The following is a 26994-nucleotide window of genomic DNA, read 5'->3' on the forward strand; positions in this document are numbered from 1 at the left end:
GGAATTCTTGGTTTAGATTTCCTCGTCAAGCATGAGGCCATTATAAACATGCGTACACACAAAGTTGCCATATCTGGGATAGAACACCCTATTCAGTTGGAAGGCACCGCACATGAGTACAAGATTGCACTAGTCAACAGGGTTGTAATACCCCCCCCCCCAGGTCTGAAGTAATGACTGAGGGCAAGATCTGTGCAGGGCCAGATGGGGGATTCCCTGTGAAAATTGGACTGGTGGAGCCATCTGAAAAGTTCTTAAAATCAGATTCTGCTATGTTGGCTAGGTCTTTGATACGACGCCAAGAAAGAGTACCACTCCACCTGATGAATCTGTCATCTTCTAACAAGACTTTTCAGCCAGGAACTGTGGTTGGTAAGTTGTCCCCAATCAGTGAGATGGTAGCAGTGTCATGTACGAAGAAAGCTGCAAATAGTACGCAGGAAATGCCAAAGCATATACAGGAGCTGTTTGATAGCAGCACTAAGAATCTTGGATGTCATGAAAAAGACATGGCCAGAGATTTACTTATCAGGTATTCAGATCTGTTTTCTGTGACTGATGAGGATGTTGGTCGAACCTCAATAGTTCAACACAAGATCGATACCGGGACTCAACCAGCTATCAAACAGGCACCAAGGCGCCTTCCATTTCATATGCAAAAAGAGGTCGAAGAACATGTGTCTGACATGTTGAAAAGAGGTATTATTGAACCTTCTCAGAGTGCCTGGTCATCAGCAATCGTCTTAGTAAAAAAGGACGGATCCAAAAGGTTCTGTGTAGACTATAGGCGGTTAAATAGTGTCACTACCAAAGACGCCTATCCCCTATCTCGTATCGATGAATCACTCAATCAGTTGAATGGTGCAAAGTGGTTCAGTACCCTCGACCTTAACGCTGGATACTGGCAGGTTGAGCTAGACCAAAACGACAAGCCTAAGACAGCATTTGTGACCCGGAAAGGTTTGTATGAGTTCAATGTAATGCCATTCTGGCTCTGCAATGCCCCGGCAACATTCGAACGTCTTATGGAGACGGTGTTGTCAGGTTTACAGTGGCAAGTATGCCTCATCTATTTAGATGATGTTATTGTGTATGGGAAAACCTATGAAGAAATGTTACAAAGCCTAGAATTGGTCTTTGAAAAGTTAAGAGAAGCTGGTTTGAAGATGAAGGCCAGGAAATGCACGCTGTTTGCAAAACACGTCAAATACCTGGGGCATGTTATATCTGAAAAGGGGGTCGAGACGGATGCGGAGAAGGTTGAAGCCGTTAAAAAATGGCCAGAGCCAGTGAACAAAACGCAAGTAAGGTCCTTCATTGGCCTCTGCAGCTATTATAGGAAATTCATAGCAAACTTTGCCGATATAGCTCGTCCATTACATCGATTGACTGAAGCATCGGTTGTTTTCAAATGGACAAATGAATGCCAGATAGCTTTTGATGCGTTGAAAGCAAAACTAACATCAGCACCTATCCTCACGCATCCCGATTTCAGCAAACCATTTATCCTTGATACGGATGCGAGCCAAAATGCGATCGGCTCAACCCTTTCACAGGTTCAAAATGGACAGGAGAGGGTAGTAGCGTATGCCAGTAAGGTTCTCAGCAAGTCTGAGAGAAGATACTGCGTGACGAGGAAGGAACTCTTTGCAGTAGTTACGTTTATAAAACGTTTCAGGCATTTCTTGTACGGACGCAAGTTTCTTGTGAGGACGGATCACAGTTCCCTTCGGTGGTTGCTTAGATTTAAGGACCCTGAAGGGCAGTTAGCTCGATGGCTTGAGGTGATTTCGGCATATGATATGGAAATCGAGCATCGAGCTGGGCGACTGCATGGAATTGCAAATGGGCTAAGTAGAATTCCCTGCACACAATGTGGATATTTTGACGACTGGGAGAAACCAGATGTGCATGAGGACTATACAAGAACATTGAACCAGGAGGCTAAAGACGTGGGTACTGCTGAATCAAGCAGTCTAGTAGAAATGCAGGATGAAAGTCGGGATATAAGACTTGTAAAGGATTGGATGGAGGAAGGGAAGCGTCCAGAGTACATTGAAGTTACTGCTGAAAGTTACATGGTCAAGTCACTGTGGACGCAGTGGAGTAGATTGGCGCTGAAGGATGAATTGCTGTGTCGCATGTGGGAAGTTGAAGGGAGCAACAATACGGCATATCAAATTGTTATGCCGCTCTCACAGCGAAGATTTATCTTGCAGCAGATGCACGATTCAAAGACATCTGGTCATCTAGAAGTGACCAAGACATTGAACAAGATTCGGCAGAATTATTACTGGCCGGGTCTGCAAAGTGATGTTAGAAGTTATGTTGCTGGATGCGACCAATGTGCACGAAGGAAAGCTCCACTTAAGACAAAGAGAGGTCCAATGCAACCTTTACAAGTTGGTTACCCAATGGAGAGAATAGCAACATATATCCTTGGGGAATTCCCAGTCACAGATAAAGGGAATCGCTACATACTGGTAGTGTCGGATTACTTCACCAAATGGACAGAGGCCTTTCCAATGCCTAACATGGAGGCTCAAACTGTAGCAAGACTAATTGTAGAGGAAGTAATATGTAGGTTTGGAGTCCCTGTCTCCATACATTCCGACCAAGGCCGCCAGTATGAGAGTCTTTTATTCCAGGAGGTATGCAAACATTTGCAAATCCGAAAAACAAGAACCACACCATACCATCCTCAGTCTGATGGTATGGTAGAACGGTTCAACAAGACCTTAACTACAATGCTAAGTAATTATGTCGATGATAATCATCGGGATTGGGATGAAAGCATACCCTTTGTAATGATGGCATACAGTGCATCGCAGCATGAATCAACGGGATTCACCCCAAACATGCTTATGTTGGGTAGGGAATCTACCACCCCGTTGGATATTATATATGATATGCCTTCATCCTGGAAACAGGTCCCAAAGCATATCTGGGTCTGGATTCTGCTCGATCGGATGGAACGGGTCCACCACTTGGTTAGACGACATTCAGAGGGAGCAATTCTTCGGCAAAAGCATTATCACGACATGAAGATGTCCTATGAGCAATTCATTGCTGGGGACTCGGTGTATGTATATTTCCCCCAAAGGAAAACCGGTTGCTCTCCCAAGTTGACATCGTATTGGCGAGGACCATTCCAGGTCCTGGCAAAAGTCTCCGAAGTCCTATACAAGGTCAACTGTGGACGCAACGGAAAGGAACAAGTAGTTCATTGCGAAAGGATGAAAGCTTGTAAGGCTCAAGTTCTCAGAGGCGAGGGTACCGAGCAAGGGTTCAGTGACCCTCCAAATATTGATATAGATATCGAAGAACAGGATCATGACTTTAGATCATCCAACAAAAATGTTGAAGTAACAGACGAGTTGGTTGCTGAGAACCGACCAAAACGCGAAAGGCGTACTCCTACTTGGCTACATGATTATGTTCAGGACTAGAACCTGAGTTTCATTTGTATATATGTATAAATTCTATATCCCAGAGTATGTCTATCCTATGATAGGACCAGTAGTCCTGCTATTGTTTGTTTGCATCAAGAAGGCTGAAATCATTTGTATAAGGTTGTTGTGTTTTACATATTTTTCAGAATGACAATGGTGAACACAAAGGTGACCCCCAAGAAACTGAAGGAGATTTGTCCAGTGTGCTTTAAGGAAGTGGAAGGGAAGGATGCCTGGACAGCCCATGTAGTAAAGTGTGCCAGCAGCATGTTAGTGTGCGAAAGATGTCATGTTCCTTTAAGAAGAAAGAATATCTAGCAAAACACATGAGGTTGAAGCATGCGGAGATCGATACGTCCAAAGAGACAGAGAAAGAGATTCCAGGACCCAGTTGTTCACCGCAGGATGATAGTGACAGTGGGAGTGACTGGGATGAAGATCCAGAGGTTCAATTGGAGTAGACGTCCAAAGAAAAAGAACCCCCAGCAGATAAGGCTGATACAATTGACCTGTTGACTGGACGTACGTACAGAAAACGAACTTCCCCTAGTCCTGTTCAAGCTCCTAGAAAAGTGGTCTGTAGAACCGCAGTGTATCCTGCCCAGGGTGGCGTGGCAGTTGCGACACAGACTGATGCTGGTGTCGGAAGTACAGTGGATAAAAGTACCCAGACAGCTGGCTACCGAAAGCGAGTTAAAGAGGTTACCATCACCAAGTACCATGAGAATGACAGAAGTGTCGAGAACATTGTAGAGAGAGAGGAGTTTTGTAATATGTAGTAAGATTGACTGTTGGAAGCTTAATGCGGTAATGTTCAGACAGATAGTCTTTGATTATAATGTTGACCTTAACTTCTTTATCATTAAGATATGTATGTATATCAAAAGTGTTCATAACTTGAATTGACAATTTCATTTGTTAAAGATATGTTCATCATTTCTTCATTGTTTCCATATCTCATGATTTCTTCTCATTAAATCATTTATCATTAGCCCTTTATAGTTTTATCATGCGAGGACGCATGAGGAATAGAGGCGTGGGTAATGTGATGATTAACGGTCGGGCTCGGAAAAGTCGGGCTCGGGATGTATCTAGCTATTACGTAAACCGGGCTTTATTGCTGTGCATTACGAAAGCGTCCGAGGGTAGTTCGAGTGCACATCAGTATATAAGGCGGTGATGAGCGATATTTCGCCAGTTCATTGTCGGAGCTCAAAGGAGTAAGATCGCAGAAGAAGCGGTAAGGCGAGAATAAATTCAACCCTGGTTATTTTTAGTATACAGTGGCTAGTATACTGATTTTAGGGTGTTATACAGTGAATTAAAACTGTTTGTTATATTTAGATATAATTGTAGTTAAGTTCTGTCTGGGTATAAGACAGATCTGGAGATACATCCGAGACCCGTACTTGTATAGGATACATACCTGTCCCGAGGATACATACCTGCCCTGACACAGACCATATGCCTAATTAGATTTGTTTGCTCTTATATTAGGGATAGATAATCCTAAGATTTATCTGTATATATTGACTCGTTCTTATTCACATCATTTTTCGTAATTATTGCTGATTGTCATTTTTCTATATATACAATCATTTATCGATCATTGTCTTGATCTATCCAAATTTACGGACCCAAACACGTTACAGTTCTACTCCTCCCTACAGTTCTGGGATAAGCATATAACCACCATGACGAGAGCGATGTCGATACCGAGAAGTTCCTAACTCTAAGAGACGATCGACATCGGCTGTATTTTGAGGTGTAATAGTACAAAAAGTTCACTTATTGGGCTTATATAACACCACTAAATACATCACATTCGCAGTGGCGGATTTAAGGGGGGGGGGGCGCCCCGCAAGCCCCGTCCACCCCAACCCACCACCCCTAAAATTTTCAAATTTAAGGTAAATCGTGGTATCTTGTTTAGAAAAATTTAAGAAACGATAAAAGAAGCAATAATTTCTAACACTCCCGGAAAAATAGATGACAAAATCTTTGATTTCTTGAATTACTTTATTGGGAGAACTTACGTTTTTCCAAAAAGCCTTAAAATTTACGTCAGTTTACTAATTTCACCTTATTAAAAATGATAGAAAATAGTACAAATAGGAGACATATTTCAAGCCCTATAAAATCTGTAAAATCCATGGGCTTACAGGGGCTTCGTCCTGGACCCACTGGGGCCCCCCAGACCCCCTGCCTCATAAAATGGCGCCCACCGTAACCGAAATTCCTGGACCCGCCCCTGATTCGTGTGTAATTACGTCCAACTAATCCAACTCCATCACCAGAGCCCTCTACAATATGGCAATATTTTTTTGTCCCCGTTTCTCAAACTTGTAAACAGAGAAAACAAATTTTAAGATTTGAAATTGTATTCTAAGAAAAGTGTCAACAACAGAAATAAATAACGATTTTTATTTACATGTGATAATGTCGCGCTAACACTATCTCCGACGTGTAGTGCATTAGGGCAATTCTAGACGAAAATTTGAATATTTTAGCCACCTTATCAAATATGGTATATCATCTTTAACCCTTGACATAGACCTTAAAAGTGGCTGTCAGGTGAAAATAAGCATGTTTGCGCTACAACGCATCCGAATCGAAGTGATAGCGCATGAAAGAGAAAGTGCTTACTGATTTCACATAAAATATGAGAGATATAATAAATAGATTACATATTAATTTATTGTTATTTGTTTTTGACATATTCTTGATGTTGAGCATGGAGAAAAAATAACGTCACAATCACATTCGTTTTTCCCGAAAGTGAGGGAGTTAGGGACTTTATGTATTTTGACATTCACGTTTTAGAATCAATTATTATAAATATGATTTGATTTTCCATCTTTTTATAGTACGCACTGATTTGTAACCTAAACCTGAACTTTGAAAATTTATGGGGGGGGGGGGGGGATGTGCCCTCTAAATCCGCCAGTATGCGCACACTCGCGAACAACCCCGTTACTGTATCCCTCTCACACTGAATTAAGAGGGATGTACATATATGTACCTGTAGCTCAATATATTTCAGTGCATCAATTACAGGGGGCTCTTATCCGCTCTGGCCTGGAGGTTATAAAACTTTTATGAGCACATTTTCATACTCAAACTCAAACTCCATGCTCTAAATCGTACTCATACTTAAAAAGTGAAAGTTGTAAATCTTTTATAAAATCATTCTCATACTCAAATGGAGTACATGCTCAATATTTTTGGAGTATGTTTCGAAGTTTGCTCAGAGTTCTGCTCAAAACAAAGATGGCTGAGTTTGATTGTGAGTATGGTAAAAGTGTTAAACCTCCAGGCCTGTCCTCTGTCACACATACATGTATTTATTGTGTGATAGAGAACAGAACGGATATTAGGCCTCTGTGCATTAGTACAGCAACTTAGTGGTAAGTAATATTGGTATGACTTCGAAAATTATTAGTCTAATCATGTATTTCCCCGTAATTTTGTGTCATACATGATTGTATACTTATATGGAGCGCCAAATTAACATAAACTCAAATAATTGAAGATATCTTCAATTATTTAAAGATATCATCAATTCATTTGATGCGCGCAACAATTGAATTAAAGATCTCTTCAAATAATTAATGATATCTTCAATTCCGAATTATTGCGCTCATTAATTGAATTGATGATAACATTAATTCTTCAGCTGAATTGATGCGCGCTTTAATTGAATTAATGATCTCTTCAAATGAATTAATGATATCAACAATTGAATTGATGCGCGCTACAATTCAATTGAAGAGAGCAATAATTGATATAATGCGCGCATTAAATCAATTGTTGAGAGCAATAATTGAATTGTTGCTCTCTTCAATTGAATTAATGGTATCTTTAATTGAATTGGTGCTCTCTTTAAAAGAATTGATGCGCGCATTAATTCCTTATACAAAAGCACTGTAAATGAATTAAAGATATATTCAATTGAATTAAAGAGATCATCAAATTATTTATACCGAGCTATCAATTAATTATTGCGAGCAATATTTCTACTAAATTGATGCTCTCATCAAATGAATTGAAGAGAGCAATAATTGAATTAATTCGCGCATCAAATCTATTATTGCTTTCATTAATTGAATTAATGCGCGCATCAATTGAATTGAAGAGAGCAATAATTGAGTTAATGCGCGCATTAATTCAATTGATGAGAGCAATAATTGAATTGAAGCGCGCATTATTTCATTTGATGAGAACAATAATTGATTTAATGCGCGCATTAATTCAATTAAAGAGAGCAATAATAGAATTGATGATATCTTCAAATAATTAAAGATATCTTATTTGAGTTTATGTTAATTTGGCGCTCCATATACATGTACTAACATATTTGGTGAAATCGAATAAATAGATTTTTCGAACTTTTTGTCTCGTTACCATGGTAACCACGTTATATTGCATTCAAAGGGTAATTTTATTCATAGTACGGAGTTGTATCACTGTGTAAATTGTTGATGAAATTGTTTTGTCATGAAGTTAATGATCCCTAAGTATTCATACTGATCAACGCACACATTTATAAACGTGTTGAGCAAACACAACTGAAGTTCCGTTCTGTAACACACTGAACCCTATCCAGTAACGATACCGTATAAGTACAATTTGTTTGTGAAATCTAGTCGATGAGGAAAATGTTTATTTCCGTGTTGAACTACAAGGTAAACACAAGGAAAATAAATTTATGTTGTGTCGAGAAAAAATTGTGCGTCCGTAAATTACACATCAAAACTGTATTCTGATTTTCAAGTAAGTTAAATTTGCTGTCAGCGAAACCACTCTCAAGATATCTGTTTTGTCAATCGTCCCCAAGGATCTATATGCAACAACAGGAAACCGACCAGCATGCTGCAAGGAAGATCATGGTAATTTTCAGATTTACAGTCACAGTTTACAAACGGAACTTGTAAAATATGTATGTCTTTGCTGAGTTTATCTTGATTTGGAACAAAAGTCTGTTCACATCTCTCTCTCTCTCTCTCTCTCTCTCTCTCTCTCTCTCTCTCTCTCTTGTAGTAATGAATGGGAATAATGTGAGCTTGAATTTATGAATATTGACCCCATGATGGGGCGGATCCAGAATTTTACTAGGAGGGGGGGGGGGTCTACCATTAATTTTGGTTTTCAAAAGGGGGGGGGGGGTCCACCCTCAAATGCGTTATTTCATACCTTTTTAAAGCAAAATTTTCTGGCGATGGGGTGGGGGGTTCTGACCCCCGGACCCCCCCTCCCCATCTGGATTTGCCACTGCCTTGTATTAAAGGTCAAGCGCCCACTCCTCCTCTCTCCTCCCTGCACGATATAAGATCGATCTTGAAGCCTGGGCAAGAAATATATTTTAGGTGAATAGGTAGGATGTTCCAACACTGGCCCTTCTCCTTCGTTTAGGAATTTGAAGTTTTGTGTAAAAAAATAAAAATAAAAAAATAATAATAATAAAATCATTTTTTTGGTTTTGTTTTATATTGCTTGTTAAAGAACTTTAAAAAAGTCATCTGCTCCTCCGACTGTCCCCAACCACAGGAATGTAAATTTGAATATCTTTGCCCTTTGAAAAACGATAGAGTATTTTTTTTCTTCTTCTGTTCGTTGATACTATGTACCTGTGACATAACATGTTATATTTAATTTGTTTAAAAAGTAATTAATTCTTTTACAATCTTATCTAAAGTGTATCCCCCCCCCCCTCTCTTGAACTCTTAAAATTAAAAGAGATTGGAAGTCGGTTAGCGAAACGGTTTCATACTTTACAGTGAACTTCCGGTTTTCATTAAAATGGCGACGAAGTTTGACTTCCTCGTTTCACGCTTCAGAGCAATTTCATCAGGCAAATAATTGGGATGGCATGTGGCTATAGTATGTGTTTTAAAGGTTGTGGTATATTTTTCGATTTGAGATTTTAAAGTATTTACCTAGATTTGACTGGTGTAAAATGTGGAGGAAATTCCAATTGTTTATTTGTTTACACTTCTTGTTTTAGGTGTCAAACCAAAAAACATTTCGGTATAAGTTTAGAGGGAAAAAAATTGAATCATAGAATAAATATTGTAAATCTTGATAAATATAGGCCTATGAGTTGGTGATTAAAACGCAATGCCTCTTATTGTTAAAGCAGGATATAAAGTGATAAACAGCTGATAAATGCATCATATGCAATGCAGTGTTGATAAATGGTAGCGAAAAGCTGTGCCAAGTTAAGACATTTGTTGAAATGATATTTTAGTGTGATTTATCATGTATTTATCACTGAAATAATACTGTTTACTTGGATATATTAGAATATCATAATAATATGTTTTACGGCGTGACCATGTTTGAGGGCGAAGCAAAAAAGTTTTCACATTAGTATCTATATCCAAAACAGGACAAAAACAACCCGAAGTTAGCACGCGGACGGAGCTGTATCAAAGCATCCTAATTTTTGGACATTTGATCCACCTATATATTGAACGCGGGAACTATAACGCAATTGATGTAAACAGTACATTGTGACGTCATATTCAGCGTCATTATTTAGCAAATTTACAAACAAAGCGTTTGAGCCACAACAAAAAACATGGCGTTAATCGTGGAGTGATTATATATGATTAAGAAAATAAGATTTACATGCTTTTACGGATTTTATGTGTAACATCTCAGAACGACGTGAACTAGGGTAGACGAGATTCAAAATGGAGGAATACATGTCCACGCGCTAATATTCGAATCGACGCCATTGGTACCAAACTTTTCAAGTTCCATAGGTATGGTTTAATTTTTCATTATTTTCCTTTTAAACATGTATATACGTGTTACCTATAGGGAGAGCTCCGCTCTCACGGCCCTTCGGGTCGTGAGAGGGCTTCGCCCTCTATTACTGAAATTAGTTTTGAAACACGCGTTGCAGACATGCTATTAAATAATTTTATCAACTTCGATTCTAATTATACGGTCCATGGAATTAGCTGAATACAATTAAATCACCCACAAGCAAGGTGTTCATTCATACTTATATATATGTATATTCCCAAAGTTTTGTTCGTATTGATAGAAAATTGAATGAAATATGGCTAATTTTCATCACCATGTGGAAATATGCTCCAAATGCTATTGTAGCTGTCAGAGGGGTTTGATCGCTGGTGGCCAGTTAGTTCAGGTGGTAGAGCACCTGATAGGAGATTCAGGGGACGTGGGTTCGAATCCTGGTCTGGTCTGCTCAATTTTCTCCCTTTCTGTTACATTTGATGGGGAACATAGATTTACCCCAAAACACCCAAGAATACCCAAAAACACCCCTAAACACCCAAAAATATCATAGAACAGCACAGTAAATAACCAATATCGTTCATATATTAAAGAAAAATTGATTTTTTTAGTAAAAATTTTAACCAATAAATAATTTAACCAATAGCATTTGGTGTAAAACAAACAATTTCAATATGAATATTTCGTTAAATGATCAAAACAGTAAATTATTTGATGCCGCCGATTGCACAATCATGAGTCTTCTTTACTTTCGAATTATGTTTATTTTACAATCTACTCATATCTGCTTTGCAATGGTCTCCAGTAATTAAAGTTTAATTGCTTTCCTTTGATGTAATAATTTAGCCTATAATATCAATCATTGATTAAATATGAATTTTCATTTATTTATTTTTTAAATATCAGTTAATATCTAATTTTTTTTTTATTTTTTTTTTTTAGATTTCATTTAAATATAAAATATACATTTATATGTCATGTGACTCTGATGAGCAGGGAAAATTAACCGAGTTATCGATCTTAAAATATTGATACCATTTCAAATAATATACAGCGAAATTGTTCAGTTTTCTGCGTAAATAACGTAGTTTTAACCAATATTTTATTTTAAATTGTGTTTTGGGTCTTTTCATTGTGTTTTGGGGTGTTCTTGGGTATTTTTGGGTGTTTTGGGGTAAATCTACGAGCCGCATTTGATGCCATAATATTAGACTTGCCCCTGGAATTGACAGGTGAAAATGCGAGCCAGAGGTTAAAGAGCCTCGGTTAATGTCTTCAAGTGTGAAGTGAAGACAGTTAAGGAGGGAGGAATGAAGCGATAAGCCTGGTTTGATTGCGGGTGGCCAATTATCTCAGTTGGTAGAGCACCTGACTGGAAATTCAGGGGGCCCGGGTTCGAATCCCTGTCTGGTCCGTTACATTTTCTCCCTTCCTGTTGCACTATTTATAGCAACTTTATTGGACATATCATATTTTGTTCTATAACTTCTATTTCAATCATAATTTTAGTGTAATGGTGAAATACACTTTTTTCTCATCTTCAATTTCTGGTTACAATGTGAATAAATTTTCTGAAATGATGTATAACATAACCGTCTAAAACAGCATTCTGCAAGGCCAACATGGCTGCCAATGACTTCGAGAAATGCAATCTGGGATATAAGATGTAAGACTTAGTCATAAATCATTCAATTTTCTATCAATATTAATAAAATTTTGGAAATGTATGTATTTTAGTATCATTTAACATCCTGTAGATGTTTTTTTCTTCTTTGTTGTTACATTGGTGTTTTCGGTACTTACCATGGTGTTTTCAGTAATTACCCAGTATTTTTGGTGCTTCTGCGAATTCCATGGACCCCAAATTATACAAACCATATACATTATGCAATGCATATTACTCCAGTCCATAACTTTTGCAGGCAAAGGACCTAGAAATCTTCCATAGGTTTCATGTTGTTTATCTAATATGACATCAGAATTTGCATTATTATTCCCAAATTCTTGAAGATGTAAAGAATATCCTTTGGTATCATAAGCACCTCAACCTCTAGTCTAATTTGTCTTGTTATAGGTTTAAAGAGCATTGATGGATCTTAATAGATTACCTATATAAACTTTTTAAATCATGGAATTGAGCAGTTTAGATATTACCTGTTGAATATCCATAACAATATCACAGTCTTTTACTCAATGGATAAAAATATGGTATGTATGGATAAAGTTAAGCTTTGCTTGCACAATTTAAATAGAAAATTCAACACCACTCCATATGTCATCACACTGCAAATTATCAGGGCCAAATTATGCCATTCATGAACCTACCTATTTAGTCTTTGCATGAAATTAAATCAGAATCAGTTTTTGTTATTTCATCTTACTTGTTAGGAATATGGGATCGAGCCCCAGGTACAAAATCTTGTTTGTGTGACTCTATAGTCTTGTCTAGGTACCCTGGCTGTGTGTGACTGCATAGTCTTGTCTAGGTACCCTGGCTGTGTGTGACTGCATATTCTCTCATATATACGTATGTAAGATACAGATATTCTATGAAAGAAAGGTATGTAAGATATTTCTATCTTTCATATCACGTGATGTTTATCTTACATATCCCGTGACGTCATAATCAATACACAACTAGCTTGTAACTTGCCTCGCCTCGATTGACAAACACTAGCGTCTGCAAAGCTCTTGTACAAAAAATGACAGATTGTAATGTCCGTGATCATCTCCTGGTGTATGTGACCGGACACAAATATACACATTCCTTGAACAATTACTGCACACTCAACAACAGTCACAAATTCCTCGTACACCTATGTCATCCGGTGCATTATGCCAGTTCACAGAAACCCAGCCCACACGGTCTATTAGTTCTAGGCCTACCTCCACATTCACTCTGTCAACGTCTACTGTCCGTGTCTCAGGTGAAATAAGTGCCTTCAATGTCCATGAGACTCGAGTCCTTGCACGCGTGGAAAACGAAAGTCTAGCCATGCCCATATCCACCAACAAAAACCACTTGGAATCTCTCTTCACACACTCGTCATTAAATAACTGCTCAATTAATATCAATATCAATGCTCCTCTAAGAAAAAAAAACCGTGCAGTTGTGGCTTCATATTCTGATTAGGTCTGTCAAAATGTTTCGCGCCGATGGACTGTCGAGTTACGTCACGCATCACCCTGATTATTGATTTATTCAAAGAGGAATAACTCTAATACAATTCACTTATACGCTCGTGGGCCGATTTTTTGTCGGCAACGTAGTTGCCAAAATGAGGGTCGTAGAATTCGATTCTGGTGTTATTTTTAATGTACAGCAAAAAATTAATTAATTGGAAAATTCTCAGAATGGCGTCGCTGGGCACAAAGAAAACGGAAAACTCTAGAAATATGAGAGAGAAATACTCTCTTATGAGTTGCCATGAAATATTAAGGTGATTCCACCCTCGGGGTTGCCAAAAAGCCGTAAAACCCTCGGCAAAGCCTCGGGTTTCACAGCTTTTTTGCAACCCTCGGGTGGAATCACTTTATATTTCATGGCTACTCATAAGAGAGTCTTATATTCTTGTCCAGGTACCCTGGCTGTGTGTGACTGCATAGTCTTGTATAGGTACCCTGGCTGTGTGTGACTGCATAGTCTTGTCCAGGTAACCTGACTGTGTGTCTTTGACTGCATAGTCTTGTCTAGGTAGTCTGGCTGTGTGATGGGTGAAAACGAGTTTAACAAGTGAAAACCTGGAAAAAATAGACGATAACTACGATTTTGTCAAAAGTTCAACTTGTCATCATAATGTAATAAGAAACCTAATTCACCAATATTTTCCAATCTATTCGGAATTATGCTTTGTTTCTGATGATTTACAATTATAAGTATGATATAGGCATATCAATTTTGACCCAAGTTTTCAAATATAATTGAAACAAATTTATGGCAAATCATAAAAGTTGCTTGAGAGCCATTTACTCTGATTTCATAGCATATCATATCATCTACGTTCAGTAGAATTTGTCTTAGCATAGTACATGTATATAAATCTTGTTACACACTCTACAAATTACATTCACCATGTTTATATGTCAAAAGATACATGTAAGCATGGGAATACTGGGGAATACTGGAACCCCACTCCTCTTGACACCTTGTGGAGTACTTATACACTCATCATGCAGAGCCATTCAGGTTGATAGTGTGAACTGGGAATTGTATTTATTTGAAAATCGTATGTTAAACCATTTTCCTTATTTTTTCAAGGATATTAACATGCCATACCAAGACAAACAGGGGAGAACGTGTGGATTTCTGAATATCCTAGAGAAGGAGTCCTCCACAAGCTCCAAACGGAGATACTTCATACTGGAGCCACATGAGGAGTCGCTCAAGTTCTACATCGACAATCCTAATGTAATAATCATTACTACCTCACAATCCTAATGTAATAATCATTACTACCTCACAATCCTAATGTAATAATCATTACTACCTCACAATCCTAATGTAATAATCATTACTACCTCACAATCCTAATGTAATAATTATTACTACCTCACAATCCTAATGTAATAATCATTACTACCTCACAATCCTAATGTAATAATCATAACTACATCACAATACTAATATAATAATCATTACTACCTCACAATCCTAATGTAATAATCATTACTACATCACAATCCTAATATAATAATCATTACTACATCACAATCCTAATATAATAATCATTACTACATCACAATCCTAATGTAATAATCATTACTACCTCACAATCCTAATGTATTAATTATTACTACCTCACAATCCTAATGTAATAATAATTACTACCTCACAATCCTAATGTAATAATCATTACTACCTCACAATCCTAATGTAATAATCATTACTACATCACAATGCTAATGTAATAATAATTACTACCTCACAATCCTAATGTAATAATAATTACTACCTCACAATCCTAATGTAATAATCATTACTACATCACAATCCTAATGTAATAATCATTACTACACAATCCAAATGTAATAATAATTACTACATCACAATCCTAATATAATAATCATTATTCATCACAATCCTAATGTAATAATCATTACTACATCACAATCCTAATGTAATAATCATTACTACATCACAATACTAATGTAATAATTATTACTACCTCACAATCCTAATGTAATAATCATTACTACCTCACAATCCTAATGTAATAATCATAACTACATCACAATACTAATATAATAATCATTACTACCTCACAATCCTAATGTAATAATCATTACAACATCACAATCCTAATATAATAATCATTACTACATCACAATCCTAATGTAATAATAATTACTACATCACAATCCTAATATAATAATAATTACTACCTCACAATCCTAATGTAATAATAATTACTACATCACAATCCTAATATAATAATAATTACTACATCACAATTCTTATGTAATAATAATTACTACATCACAATACTAATATAATAATCATTACTACATCACAATCCTAATGTAATAATAATTACTACCTCACAATCCTAATGTAATAATAATTACTACCTCACAATCCTAATGTAATAATCATTACTACATCACAATCCTAATGTAATAATCATTACTACACAATCCTAATGTAATAATAATTACTACATCACAATCCTAATATAATAATCATTATTCATCACAATCCTAATGTAATAATCATTACTACATCACAATCCTAATGTAATAATAATTACTACATCACAATCCTAATATAATAATAATTACTACCTCACAATCCTAATATAATAATAATTACTACCTCACAATCCTAATGTAATAATCAGTACTACATCACAATCCTAATGTAATAATCATTACTACATCACAATCCTAATATAATAATCATTACTACATCACAATCCTAACAGGGTTGGGCGGTCCCCCGGTTTTAACCAGTGGTTTTAACCGTCCCAGTCAATATTCCCCAAGTGGTCAATAATGGTCAATTGTGATTTAAACTGTCCATTTTTCTATTTTTGTACTTTTCTTGCAAATATAAAGATAAAGTAAGTCTTTTCATTATATGGATCAATTGTTGATTAATATTTTTCATTAGATAATCAAATGTAATTTCATAAGTTTAATATATTTGGTTTGCTGAAACTGACCAAAATATCTTCAGTACCTACCAGAGGGTCACAGTTCTAAAGCATAGCTTGACGATTGGAGACAGACCTCTTAATACAGGTTAAGAATAAAAGGTAGCTGGACATTACCTGAGCACAGGAAGCAGAGTTGACAGGTGTTAATAAGCATAGATGACCAGTGTGCCTGTTATTGTTATGAAAACATCACTAACCCACCCCCTCAAATGTTTATTCAACAGTTAAAATGAAGATTGATGAAACAATACTTATAGGTTGTTCTTGTTAAACTAAGTAATTTGAACAGAAACTTATACATCTTCCCCAATTCAACAGAGTCATCTGTACATTATTTATTTAATATTATGACTTATAAGTATATTATAAACTGATAGTGCATGCTATGAATTACAGTATTTACCATAATGGTCACTTAAACATTTAGAATAAATAACACAGACTATAATGACCAAATAATCTTCAATCGACCAGTATTGACCGGTTTTAACCAGTATTGACCACCGACCAGGTCAATACTCATATTGACCACTTTTTTGCCAACCCTGAATCCTATTGTAATAATCATTACTACATCACAATCCTAATGTAATAATCATTACTACATTGACAATCCTATAAATGTAATAATTATTACAACATCACAATCCTAATGTAATAATCATTACTACATTGACAATCCTATAAATGTAATAATTATTACAACATCACAATCCTAATGTAATAATCATTACTACATCACAATCCTAATGTAATAATCATTACTACATCACAATCCTAATGTAATAATCATTACTACATTGACAATCCTGATCTAATAATCATCACTACTACATTGACATTCCTAATGTAATGATCATTATTTTTTGTTCTGTACGTTTACCTTTTTATGCCCAGGAGATCAAAGATCAGGGTGGGTGGTGAAATACCCTAAAATCTTGAAAATTAGCTGGATTTGATATAAACAGGGCCTTGAATACTCATATTGATATGAAAGCATCCCCAGGTATTGCAGATTGAAGTTTCTTCAAATCATGCCCCCTGGGGATAGGATGGGGCCACAATAGGGATCAAAGGTTTACATTGGGATGGGGGGGGGTGTCTTCTCCAGAGCAGCAGAGCCATGATTACTGCTGAACGCTGATACACTACACACATCTCCAGGTAGTGCAGATTTAAGTTTGTTCCAATTGTGATACAGGAAATTAATTAAAACAAATTTTCTAAAAGAGTAGCAGGGTTACACTAAATCATATCAAAATGCAAACATTCTTAAGTTGTGTGGATTCAAGTTTTTATTTATTTCTCACATGCCCCATGAATAAAGTCGGGGAGAGAGGGGTATTGTTTTGTCCTGTCTGTCTGAATCTTGAACCTTACTAGAAAAGATCTTTGATCAGTTAGTGCTAGGTCTTTTATATTTCACATGACTGTGCATTCCTTGTGAGAAGACCTTTCTTTTGGTACTAAAGTTTTGACATTCTGACCTTGACCTATGAGTTTGATTTACTTTCAAGAAAACCCAACCTAGGCAACATCACCTGAAGAATTTAAAGTAGAGTATTAATATTTTGTATATAGGTTCCTTGTGGCAAGAAATGTCATTTGATAGGAGTTTGACTCAAATTTCAAACCTTGCTTGTAACTTTTAAATGGTGAATGTTTTAATGTAAAAATAATTGTTTTGATATTGGTTATCATGAATGAATCAAAAGTAAATTCAATAACAAGCACTATTACCCCTATTTTCCTTTTCAATTTTATGCCCCAGTAATCAGAGATTTAGGGGCATAGAGATTTTGGTCTTTCCGTTTGTCCACAACTTTTCAATGCTTAGTGATAGGGCTCTCATATTTTACTTATGCATTCCTTGCGACAAAACCAGAATTACTTTTTTTCATATAATATCCATGAATGTAGAGGTTCAAAATAGATATATTTGTAAAATAATTGTCAATTAAACACAAATAGATGTATGTAAGTATTGGGTTTCTTTTTTTTCAAAGAGAAAATGTGAATGTTTTTGTATGCATTACTTGATTTGCATGTTATACACTGAAAAAAACTCTATGTGGTTAGGATTATTTCATGTACAAGCAGGTTTAAAGAATTACGAAACTGATTTTTAATTCCAGAACTTACCCCCAGACCAACAAAGTCCTTGTGGTGAAATCAGTACTGCTGTTATATCAAAGGTAATGTCATTCATTATTTTTAAATGCAGGCTTAAAGCTAATAACAAAGTTGTCAGTACTAATACCTCAACACTTTTTCTGTTTTAGGTTAGTGAAGTCTCTAAGAAGCAGAAGCCTAAGCTCGATTCCCTCTTTGGTAAGTACAAAATACTCATTTAGAGATATTGCATGAAATATACATGTGCTGATCTTTTTTGCTTGTGTTAAAGAGTGTTTGTATGGGTATTACTGAAGATGTGCATGTGGCAAAAATTTTGATTTTCGACAATTTCGACAATTTTCTGATCACCTGTTGTCCATCATCCATCTGCCTGTCTGTAACTTTCACATTTTAGACTCCTTCTCTAGAACCACTGGGCCAATTTCAACCAAACTTGACAGAAAGCATCCTTAGGGCAGGGGGATTCCGGTTTGTTCAAATGAAGGGCAAGGTCCTTCTCTAAGGGGAGATAATAATGAAATTGTAAAAAATACTCAGAACATTTTTAAAGATCTTCTCCAGAACCAGCAATTAAATTTCAATTAAACTTGGTACAAATCATCCTTGGGTGAGGGAGATTCAAGTTTGTTCAAATGAAGGGTCATGCCTCCTTCAAAGGGAAGATAATCACAAAAATGCTAAAATAGGGTGGATTAATTTTAAAATCTTCCTCTCAAGAACCACACGACCAGAAAAGTTGAAATTTACATGGGAAGCTTCCTGATATAGTGTAAATTAAAAAATCAAGAGATTGGAGCCAGGTTTACATTTTCAATTCTCAATTTTAAGATTGACTGATAATTAAAAGTACTCGCCTCCTCTCTCCCCAGAAGATATTTCCTGTCATATTAAGACTCAGATAAATTTGTAAACAATGACACATTGATATGATAACTCATGAGAGACTTGATAGTAGCATTTATGAAACAGTGGATTGTATTTACCTCTGAATGCTGCACCTTCTAAAAGCAAATGTAAACAAACAAAAAAATGGTTTACTTTGAGAAATTATGAGAGAATGAGATTTGTCTCCTGCTTGATAGTAACATACTCTTAAAAAAAAGTGCATGTAAGGGGAGATTGATGTTGTTAGTGGCATTGAAATGAACAAGGTTTCATTAGTCTTTGCATACTTGTTCCCTATGGTTAGTTGTCAAAACCTATTGATTTTCAGAGTTAGGGATCAAAGGTCAAGGCCACTGGGTAGATTTATTTTCAATATCTTTGTGGGTTATAATGTCATTGATGTACTTAATTTTTAGTTTGTCAGTTTGACTGATCATGGTGGTGAGTAAATGCTCTGCTTGGCTGTGCTCTTTGGGTTTTATTGATTTTTAAACTAATTTTTTTTTACATGAGCTGAAAAATGCAGCATTATTAAGTTTTCATCCTTGACAGTTGTGTTACATACCTCATTGAACAACAGTTATTTAATGTGATAACAAAGAGTGAATAAATTTCTTTTGTTTTTCAGTAATAAATCATGCAGGGAAAGCATTTTATTTACAAGCAGAGAGTACAGAGGATATGCATGGATGGGTTTATGCATTAAATAACGTCAGTAAAATAACAGTGAGTGTCCACATTTCTTTCTGTTACCTTGTTCATTTAAGTTTTGAACTTGTCCAGCCTAGTATATATTCCAGTATTCACTCCTACATGTCATGTCTCCCATGATATATTGTGTCACACTAGAACTTGAAAATCCGTATATTTTTTTGTCCTTGGTTTCAAGGACCAGTTGCTATGAGGTATATCTGCTCTCATTTGATGTTGATACCTTGGTAATCACCGTCATGTGATCAAAGCAGCTGATTGATCAGACACACTCATGTATCTTATCTGAACTATAACTGTATAATTCTTACAGTAATGACTATTAATGTAACCTATCACAGTAATGAATATTGATTTAACTATCACAGTAATGAATATTGATGTAACTATCACAGTAATGAATATTTATTTAACTATCACAGTAATGAATATTGATGTAACTATCACAGTAATGGATATTGATATAATTATCACAGTAATGAATATTTATTTTACCATCACAGTAGTGACTATTTATGTAACTGTCACAGTAATGCATATTGATGTGGTTATCAGTATTGAATATTGATGTACATTGTAACTCTCACAGTAATGAATGTAACTATCACAGTAATGGATATTGATGTAACTATCTCAGTAATGAATATTGATGTGGTTATCAGTATTGAATATTGATGTACATTGTAACTCTCACAGTAATGAATGTAACTATCACAGTAATGGATATTGATGTGGTTATCAGTATTGAATATTGATATAACACAGTAATGAATATTGATATAACACAGTAATGAATATTGATGTAACTATCACAGTAATGAATGTAACTCTCACAGTAATGAATGTAACTATCACAGTAATGGATATTGATGTAACTATCACAGTAATGAATGTAACTATCACAGTAATGGATATTGATTTAACTATCACAGTAATGAATATTGATGTAACTATCTCAGTAATGAATATTGATGTAACTATCACAGTAATGAATGTAACTATCATAGTAATGGATATTGATATAATTATCACAGTAATGAATATTTATTTTACTATCACAGTAGTGACTATTTATGTAACTGTCACAGTAATGCATATTGATGTGGTTATCAGTATTGAATATTGATGTACACTGTAACTCTCACAGTAATGAATGTAACTATCTCAGTAATGAATATTGATGTGGTTATCAGTAATGAATATTGATATAACACAGTAATGAATATTGATATAACACAGTAATGAATATTGATATAACTATCATAGTAATGGATATTGATATAATTATCACAGTAATGAATATTTATTTTACTATCACAGTAGTGACTATTTATGTAACTGTCACAGTAATGAATATTGATTTGGTTATCAGTATTGAATATTGATGTACACTGTAACTCTCACAGTAATGAATGTAATTATCACAGTAGTGACTATTTATGTAACTGTCACAGTAATGAATATTGATGTAACTATCTCAGTAATGAATATTGATGTAACTATCTCAGTAATGAATATTGATGTGGTTATCAGTATTGAATATTGATGTACATTGTAACTCTCACAGTAATGAATGTAACTATCACAGTAATGGATATTGATGTGGTTATCAGTATTGAATATTGATATAACACAGTAATGAATATTGATATAACACAGTAATGAATATTGATGTAACTATCACAGTAATGAATGTAACTCTCACAGTAATGAATGTAACTATCACAGTAATGGATATTGATGTAACTATCACAGTAATGAATGTAACTATCACAGTAATGGATATTGATGTAACTATCTCAGTAATGAATATTGATGTAACTATCACAGTAATGAATGTAACTCTCACAGTAATGGATATTGATGTAACTATCACAGTAATGAATGTAACTATCATAGTAATGGATATTGATATAATTATCACAGTAATGAATATTTATTTTACTATCACAGTAGTGACTATTTATGTAACTGTCACAGTAATGCATATTGATGTGGTTATCAGTATTGAATATTGATGTACACTGTAACTCTCACAGTAATGAATGTAACTATCTCAGTAATGAATATTGATGTGGTTATCAGTAATGAATATTGATATAACACAGTAATGAATATTGATATAACACAGTAATGAATATTGATATAACTATCATAGTAATGGATATTGATATAATTATCACAGTAATGAATATTTATTTTACTATCACAGTAGTGACTATTTATGTAACTGTCTCAGTAATGAATATTGATGTGGTTATCAGTATTGAATATTGATGTACACTGTAACTCTCACAGTAATGAATGTAATTATCACAGTAGTGAATATTTATGTAACTGTCACAGGAATGAATATTGATGTAACTATCTCAGTAATGAATATTGATGTAACTATCTCAGTAATGAATATTGATGTGGTTATCAGTATTGAATATTGATGTACACTGTAACTTTCACAGTAATGAATGTAACTATCACAGTAATGAATATAACTTTCACAGTAATGAATATTGATGTACATCGTAACTATCACAGTGCTGACTTGTTAGCACTAATTACACATTTTACTAAATGTTTAGAATTAAATAGCTAGATATACTGTAAATTGGGAAATGATTGCGGTGGTTTTACTTTTGCTATGTTTGTGGTCGGGGATTTTTCCGCGAAATTAAAACAATCGCAATCATTTTGCAAGTGTGACACAATACGTTTTGAACAGTTACCACTAATCTGATAAAATTTGAATTCCGTGAAAATTAAACCACCACAATTAGACCAATATAAAAAACCGCGAACTTTTAGCACCGCAAAATCAAAACCACTTACAGTATACATTTGTGATACTCCTTTGTTATGGAAGCATGCCAATTCAATTTCGTTTCAATCTGCAATGAAGTGTTTTTAAGATCAAAGTAGCTCAGAAGGAAAGCTAGCAAAGTTTTATTGTAATAACAAATTCACAACATCCCAATTAGCTTAGCTTATTTATGAATCGAGAGTCAGCAACACATTTGAAATTGCTCAACCTGTTCACACAACGTTGATTTTGCATGCTGTTTGCCTTGTTCCAACTGACCATCTCAAAATCACTTCTAGATATGAACAAAGTCTCTCGGTGTGATGACCGAAAACCTGTTGTGAAAACTTATTTGTGAATACATATTTCATGATATCACACAAATTTGAATATTAGAAGCCCTCTTATTCTGTTTGTGAGTAATTGCGGCGATTGTCATAGTGTATGACTGGTGGTTAGTGTCATATTCTAAAATGACCTCCTCATATCAATTGCATGAGTGATAAATAACCGTTTTAAAGACTTTATGAAGTGGGGTGATTACAATATGATTTAATCCTGTTAAGCCACGCCTAAATAATATTAAATGGACAAAGACATTGTTTAGCACCAAATGGTTAAAATTCCAAATTTTACGTGAAATTCAACTCTATGTGGGTTTCTGAAAAACCATGAATTAAGAGCACTAGTAGAAACATCGATTACATCTTTACAGGATTTGTAATGTGGATTTAATCAATATGATTTAAACTAGCATACAAAGAGACAATTCAGTAAGAAGAAAGTTCAGGCTGACCATTGAGGAAGTCTATTTGATACATGTAATACCTTTCACAGACACTTCAGTATTTCTTGAGGATTTTATTACAACTGACTTCCCCAAATTATAATAATCATTTCAAAAAAAGTCTCATAATATGTAGATAATGTATAATGTCCATCAAAGGTGAATTCTTGTCTTTTAAAAGTGTTATTTATCACTGGTTGATCTTTGAAAATTATCACCTGTAGGTTCAGTGTTCATGCTACATGATGGGAACATCGTACAAAGCATTGGATGCATGGACTGGTCAAGATTTCTAGCTTAGTTTGAGTGCAAACATAATGTATAGTTTTAAAAAGGGAGAGGGTTAAACAGGCCATGCCTGCTGTCCGATCCCATTCACTTATTTGTGAATAAAATATTGTTTAAATAAAAAAATAGTTTTAAAAAATGTAGAAAACATAAACTATGTAAAAAAGATGAATAGCAAAATTGTGGTTATGTAAATTTTTCTCTGTAATACCAAAATTCTGTATAATTTTCCTTTATTGTTTCATTGGAATTCATTAGCTTTGCAAGTTAGAGACATTCATGGTGGGGATTATTCATGTAATGCAATCAAGCATGAATATTTAGTCAGTGTTAATTATTTCAGAAAAAAAGCTCTGTTTGTTGTGTATATGACTTTAATTTGGAATACTTTTACATCTGCATTACTTCAAAAAATTTCAGGTGCCAGAGGAGAAATCAAAGAATTTAAATGATCCTGAAGCTGGATACAAAACAGAGATTGCTGGAGGGGTACCTATCAAAATACCAATAAAGGTATACTCCTATTTTGTGTACAAAGTATCTTATCTCTCCTCTGACAGCATAAAGTTTGAAGTAGTAGATGTCACTGTGTTGTGCAGTGAATATGAATCTGTGGAATTGTAAATCATTTCGTTTCATGCCCCTGTATTAAGAAATTCAGGGGCATACAGTTTGTGGTCTGTTCACAAAAACTTTTTTTAACCTAGGCCATAACTTTCGAATGGATGGAGACTTTCATATATCACATGTGTATTCCTTTTGACATGACCTATGTATTGATATCAAAATTTTGGCTTTGTGACCTTCATCTTGGAGTTTGACCTTCTTTTGTAAAACTTTAACTTTGGCCATAACATTTTAAATGGACTTTCCTATTTCTCATGTGTATTCCTTTTGGCAAGACCTTTCTTTGGTACCAAAATGTTTGACCCCCTGACCTTGGAGTAATAAACTTTAACCTAAGCTATAACTTTTGAATGTTTAGTGACAGGACATATTTCAATGTGCATCGCTTTTGACATAAAAAGGAAATCTTTTAGTAGCAAAATTTATGGCCTAATGATTTTTACCTGGGAGTTTGACCTACTTTTGGAAAACTTTAACCTTGCCCATAACTTTTAAATGGTTAGCTATAAAGCTGTGAAATATGAAAGCCCTATAGCTAACCATTTACCTTTCATCCATAACCTCACAGCATTTGCCATTTAACCATATTACCTCACAGCAAAGTAATTATGGTACACATAGAAAAGTCTTTTCACAAGGGATACACATGTGTATTCCTTGTGAAAAGACTGGTCATAATTACTTTGCTGCCATATAAGGGCATCTGTTTCAGAAACACGTCTTCTTTTAAAGGATGCTTTATTATTGTTATTATACCCTTTGTAACGAAGTTGACGGGTGGGGAGGTTGATGTTGTTCTCAGTTTGTGTAGTGATGGTTTCCAGGGTTTATGACTTCCTTTCATTAGACTGAAGTTCACTCACAGACTTTACATTTGATGAGGATGATTTCTATTGATTTTGGAGTCCAAAGGTCTAGCAAACTGGAAATTGATATTGGAAAACAGTTTCTAGGCCATAAGAGAATTCCTTTTTATGTCACCCTTGAAAAAGGAGGCATATGGATTTGCACCTTTTGTTTGGTATGTTGGTCAGTCAGAAGACCAAGTGTGGTCTGCTCAGTATTATAAGAACTCTTTGCTTGACAGACATCAAACTTGTTATGCTGATTTCCTTAAAAGAGTAGACGGCCCTTATTGATTTTGAGGGTCAAAGGTTAGTTTACTATTGACATACAATATAGGAAGATATTGTCTGATCAATGGATCATATGACATTGATATAGAGTCTCAGTATTTTTAGTTATTTGTTGGGGATAGGGGCAATATGACATATGTACTTGCATGACATTTTTTCTTTGAATTGACAGAATGAAAATGCTAATGAATCGGGTGCCTCAAGTGACAGTGAGGAAAATGCTGAGAACCCGAAAACAACAGCAGCTTTGCAAGTGGCTCTTAAAAAGGGTTACTGCGTCAAACAGGGAGGAGTGGTTAGTGATCATTGTGTCGTTAATTTGTATTCAATGTCGTTAATTTGTATTCAATGTGTAGTTCATTAGTCCCCTACCAATGAAGTCAAATGGGACTTTAGGTTTGCGCTCCATCCCTCTGTCTGTCTGTCCGTCAGTCCTGCAAATCAGTTTTCCACACTTTTTTCGCTGTTCTTGCAGATATTTATTGGTATATTGCTTTGCCATAACAAATTACAGTTCAAGTTCAAATTTGGTTTCGGCCCATTGATTTTTCATTAAGTTATGGCCCTTGGACTTGGAAATAACATGAATTATCAGTTTTCCGCAATTTTTTGTTGTTGTTGTGCTTGCAGATATTCATTTAATATTTGATACATTGCTTTGCCATAACAAAATACAGATCAAATTCGAATTTGGTTTCGGTCTATTGATTTTTCACCAAGTTATGGCCTTTGGACTCAGAAAAATAGCATGAATGATCAGTTTCCCCTGACTTTTTAGCTTACCTGAGCCGAAGGCTCACGTGAGCTTTTCTAATAAAAAATTTTCCGTTGTCTGTTGTAAGTTTTAACCAAACTTCAAGCATCCTTAGGTGAAGGGCTTTCAAGTTAAAAGCCTCTTCACACACTGCAGATTCAAGTTTGTTCCAATCATGTCCCCCTGGGGTTAGGTTGGGGCCACAATAGGGGATAAAAATTTACATTGGAATAAATAGGGAAAATCTTTAAAAGTCTTCTTAAGAACCACTGAGCCAGAAGACCTGAGATTTACATGAAAGCTTCCTGACATATTGCAGATTCAAGTTTGTTCAAATCATGGCCCCCGGAGGGTAGGATGGGGCCATAATAGGGGATAAATTTTTACTTGCAAATATATAGAGAGAAGATCTTTAAAAATCTTCTTCTCAAGAACCACTGGACTAGGAAAGTACAAATTCACATGTAAGCTTTCTGACATAGTGCAGATTCAAGTTTG

At 35.3% G+C, this 26994-nt stretch overlaps 1 protein-coding gene across 2 annotated transcripts in view; it reads left to right on the forward strand.

The window, feature by feature from the left end:
* The first annotated feature begins 8088 nt into the window (after nt 1-8088).
* LOC125659073 (pleckstrin homology domain-containing family A member 1-like) overlaps nt 8089-26994 on the forward strand; it is a 59175-nt gene continuing 40269 nt past the window's right edge. For both annotated transcript variants that reach the window (XM_048890614.2, XM_048890617.2), the window contains exons 1-7: nt 8089-8341; nt 14479-14628; nt 18511-18570; nt 18658-18706; nt 20025-20122; nt 24400-24492; nt 25915-26037. In XM_048890614.2, the coding sequence (XP_048746571.1) occupies nt 8297-8341; nt 14479-14628; nt 18511-18570; nt 18658-18706; nt 20025-20122; nt 24400-24492; nt 25915-26037 (618 nt within the window). In that variant the 5' untranslated portion in view covers nt 8089-8296. The remainder of the gene's footprint in view (nt 8342-14478; nt 14629-18510; nt 18571-18657; nt 18707-20024; nt 20123-24399; nt 24493-25914; nt 26038-26994) is intronic.

Source organism: Ostrea edulis, chromosome 9, assembly GCF_947568905.1.
Source record: "Ostrea edulis chromosome 9, xbOstEdul1.1, whole genome shotgun sequence".
NCBI classification, from domain to species: Eukaryota; Metazoa; Mollusca; class Bivalvia; order Ostreida; family Ostreidae; genus Ostrea; species Ostrea edulis.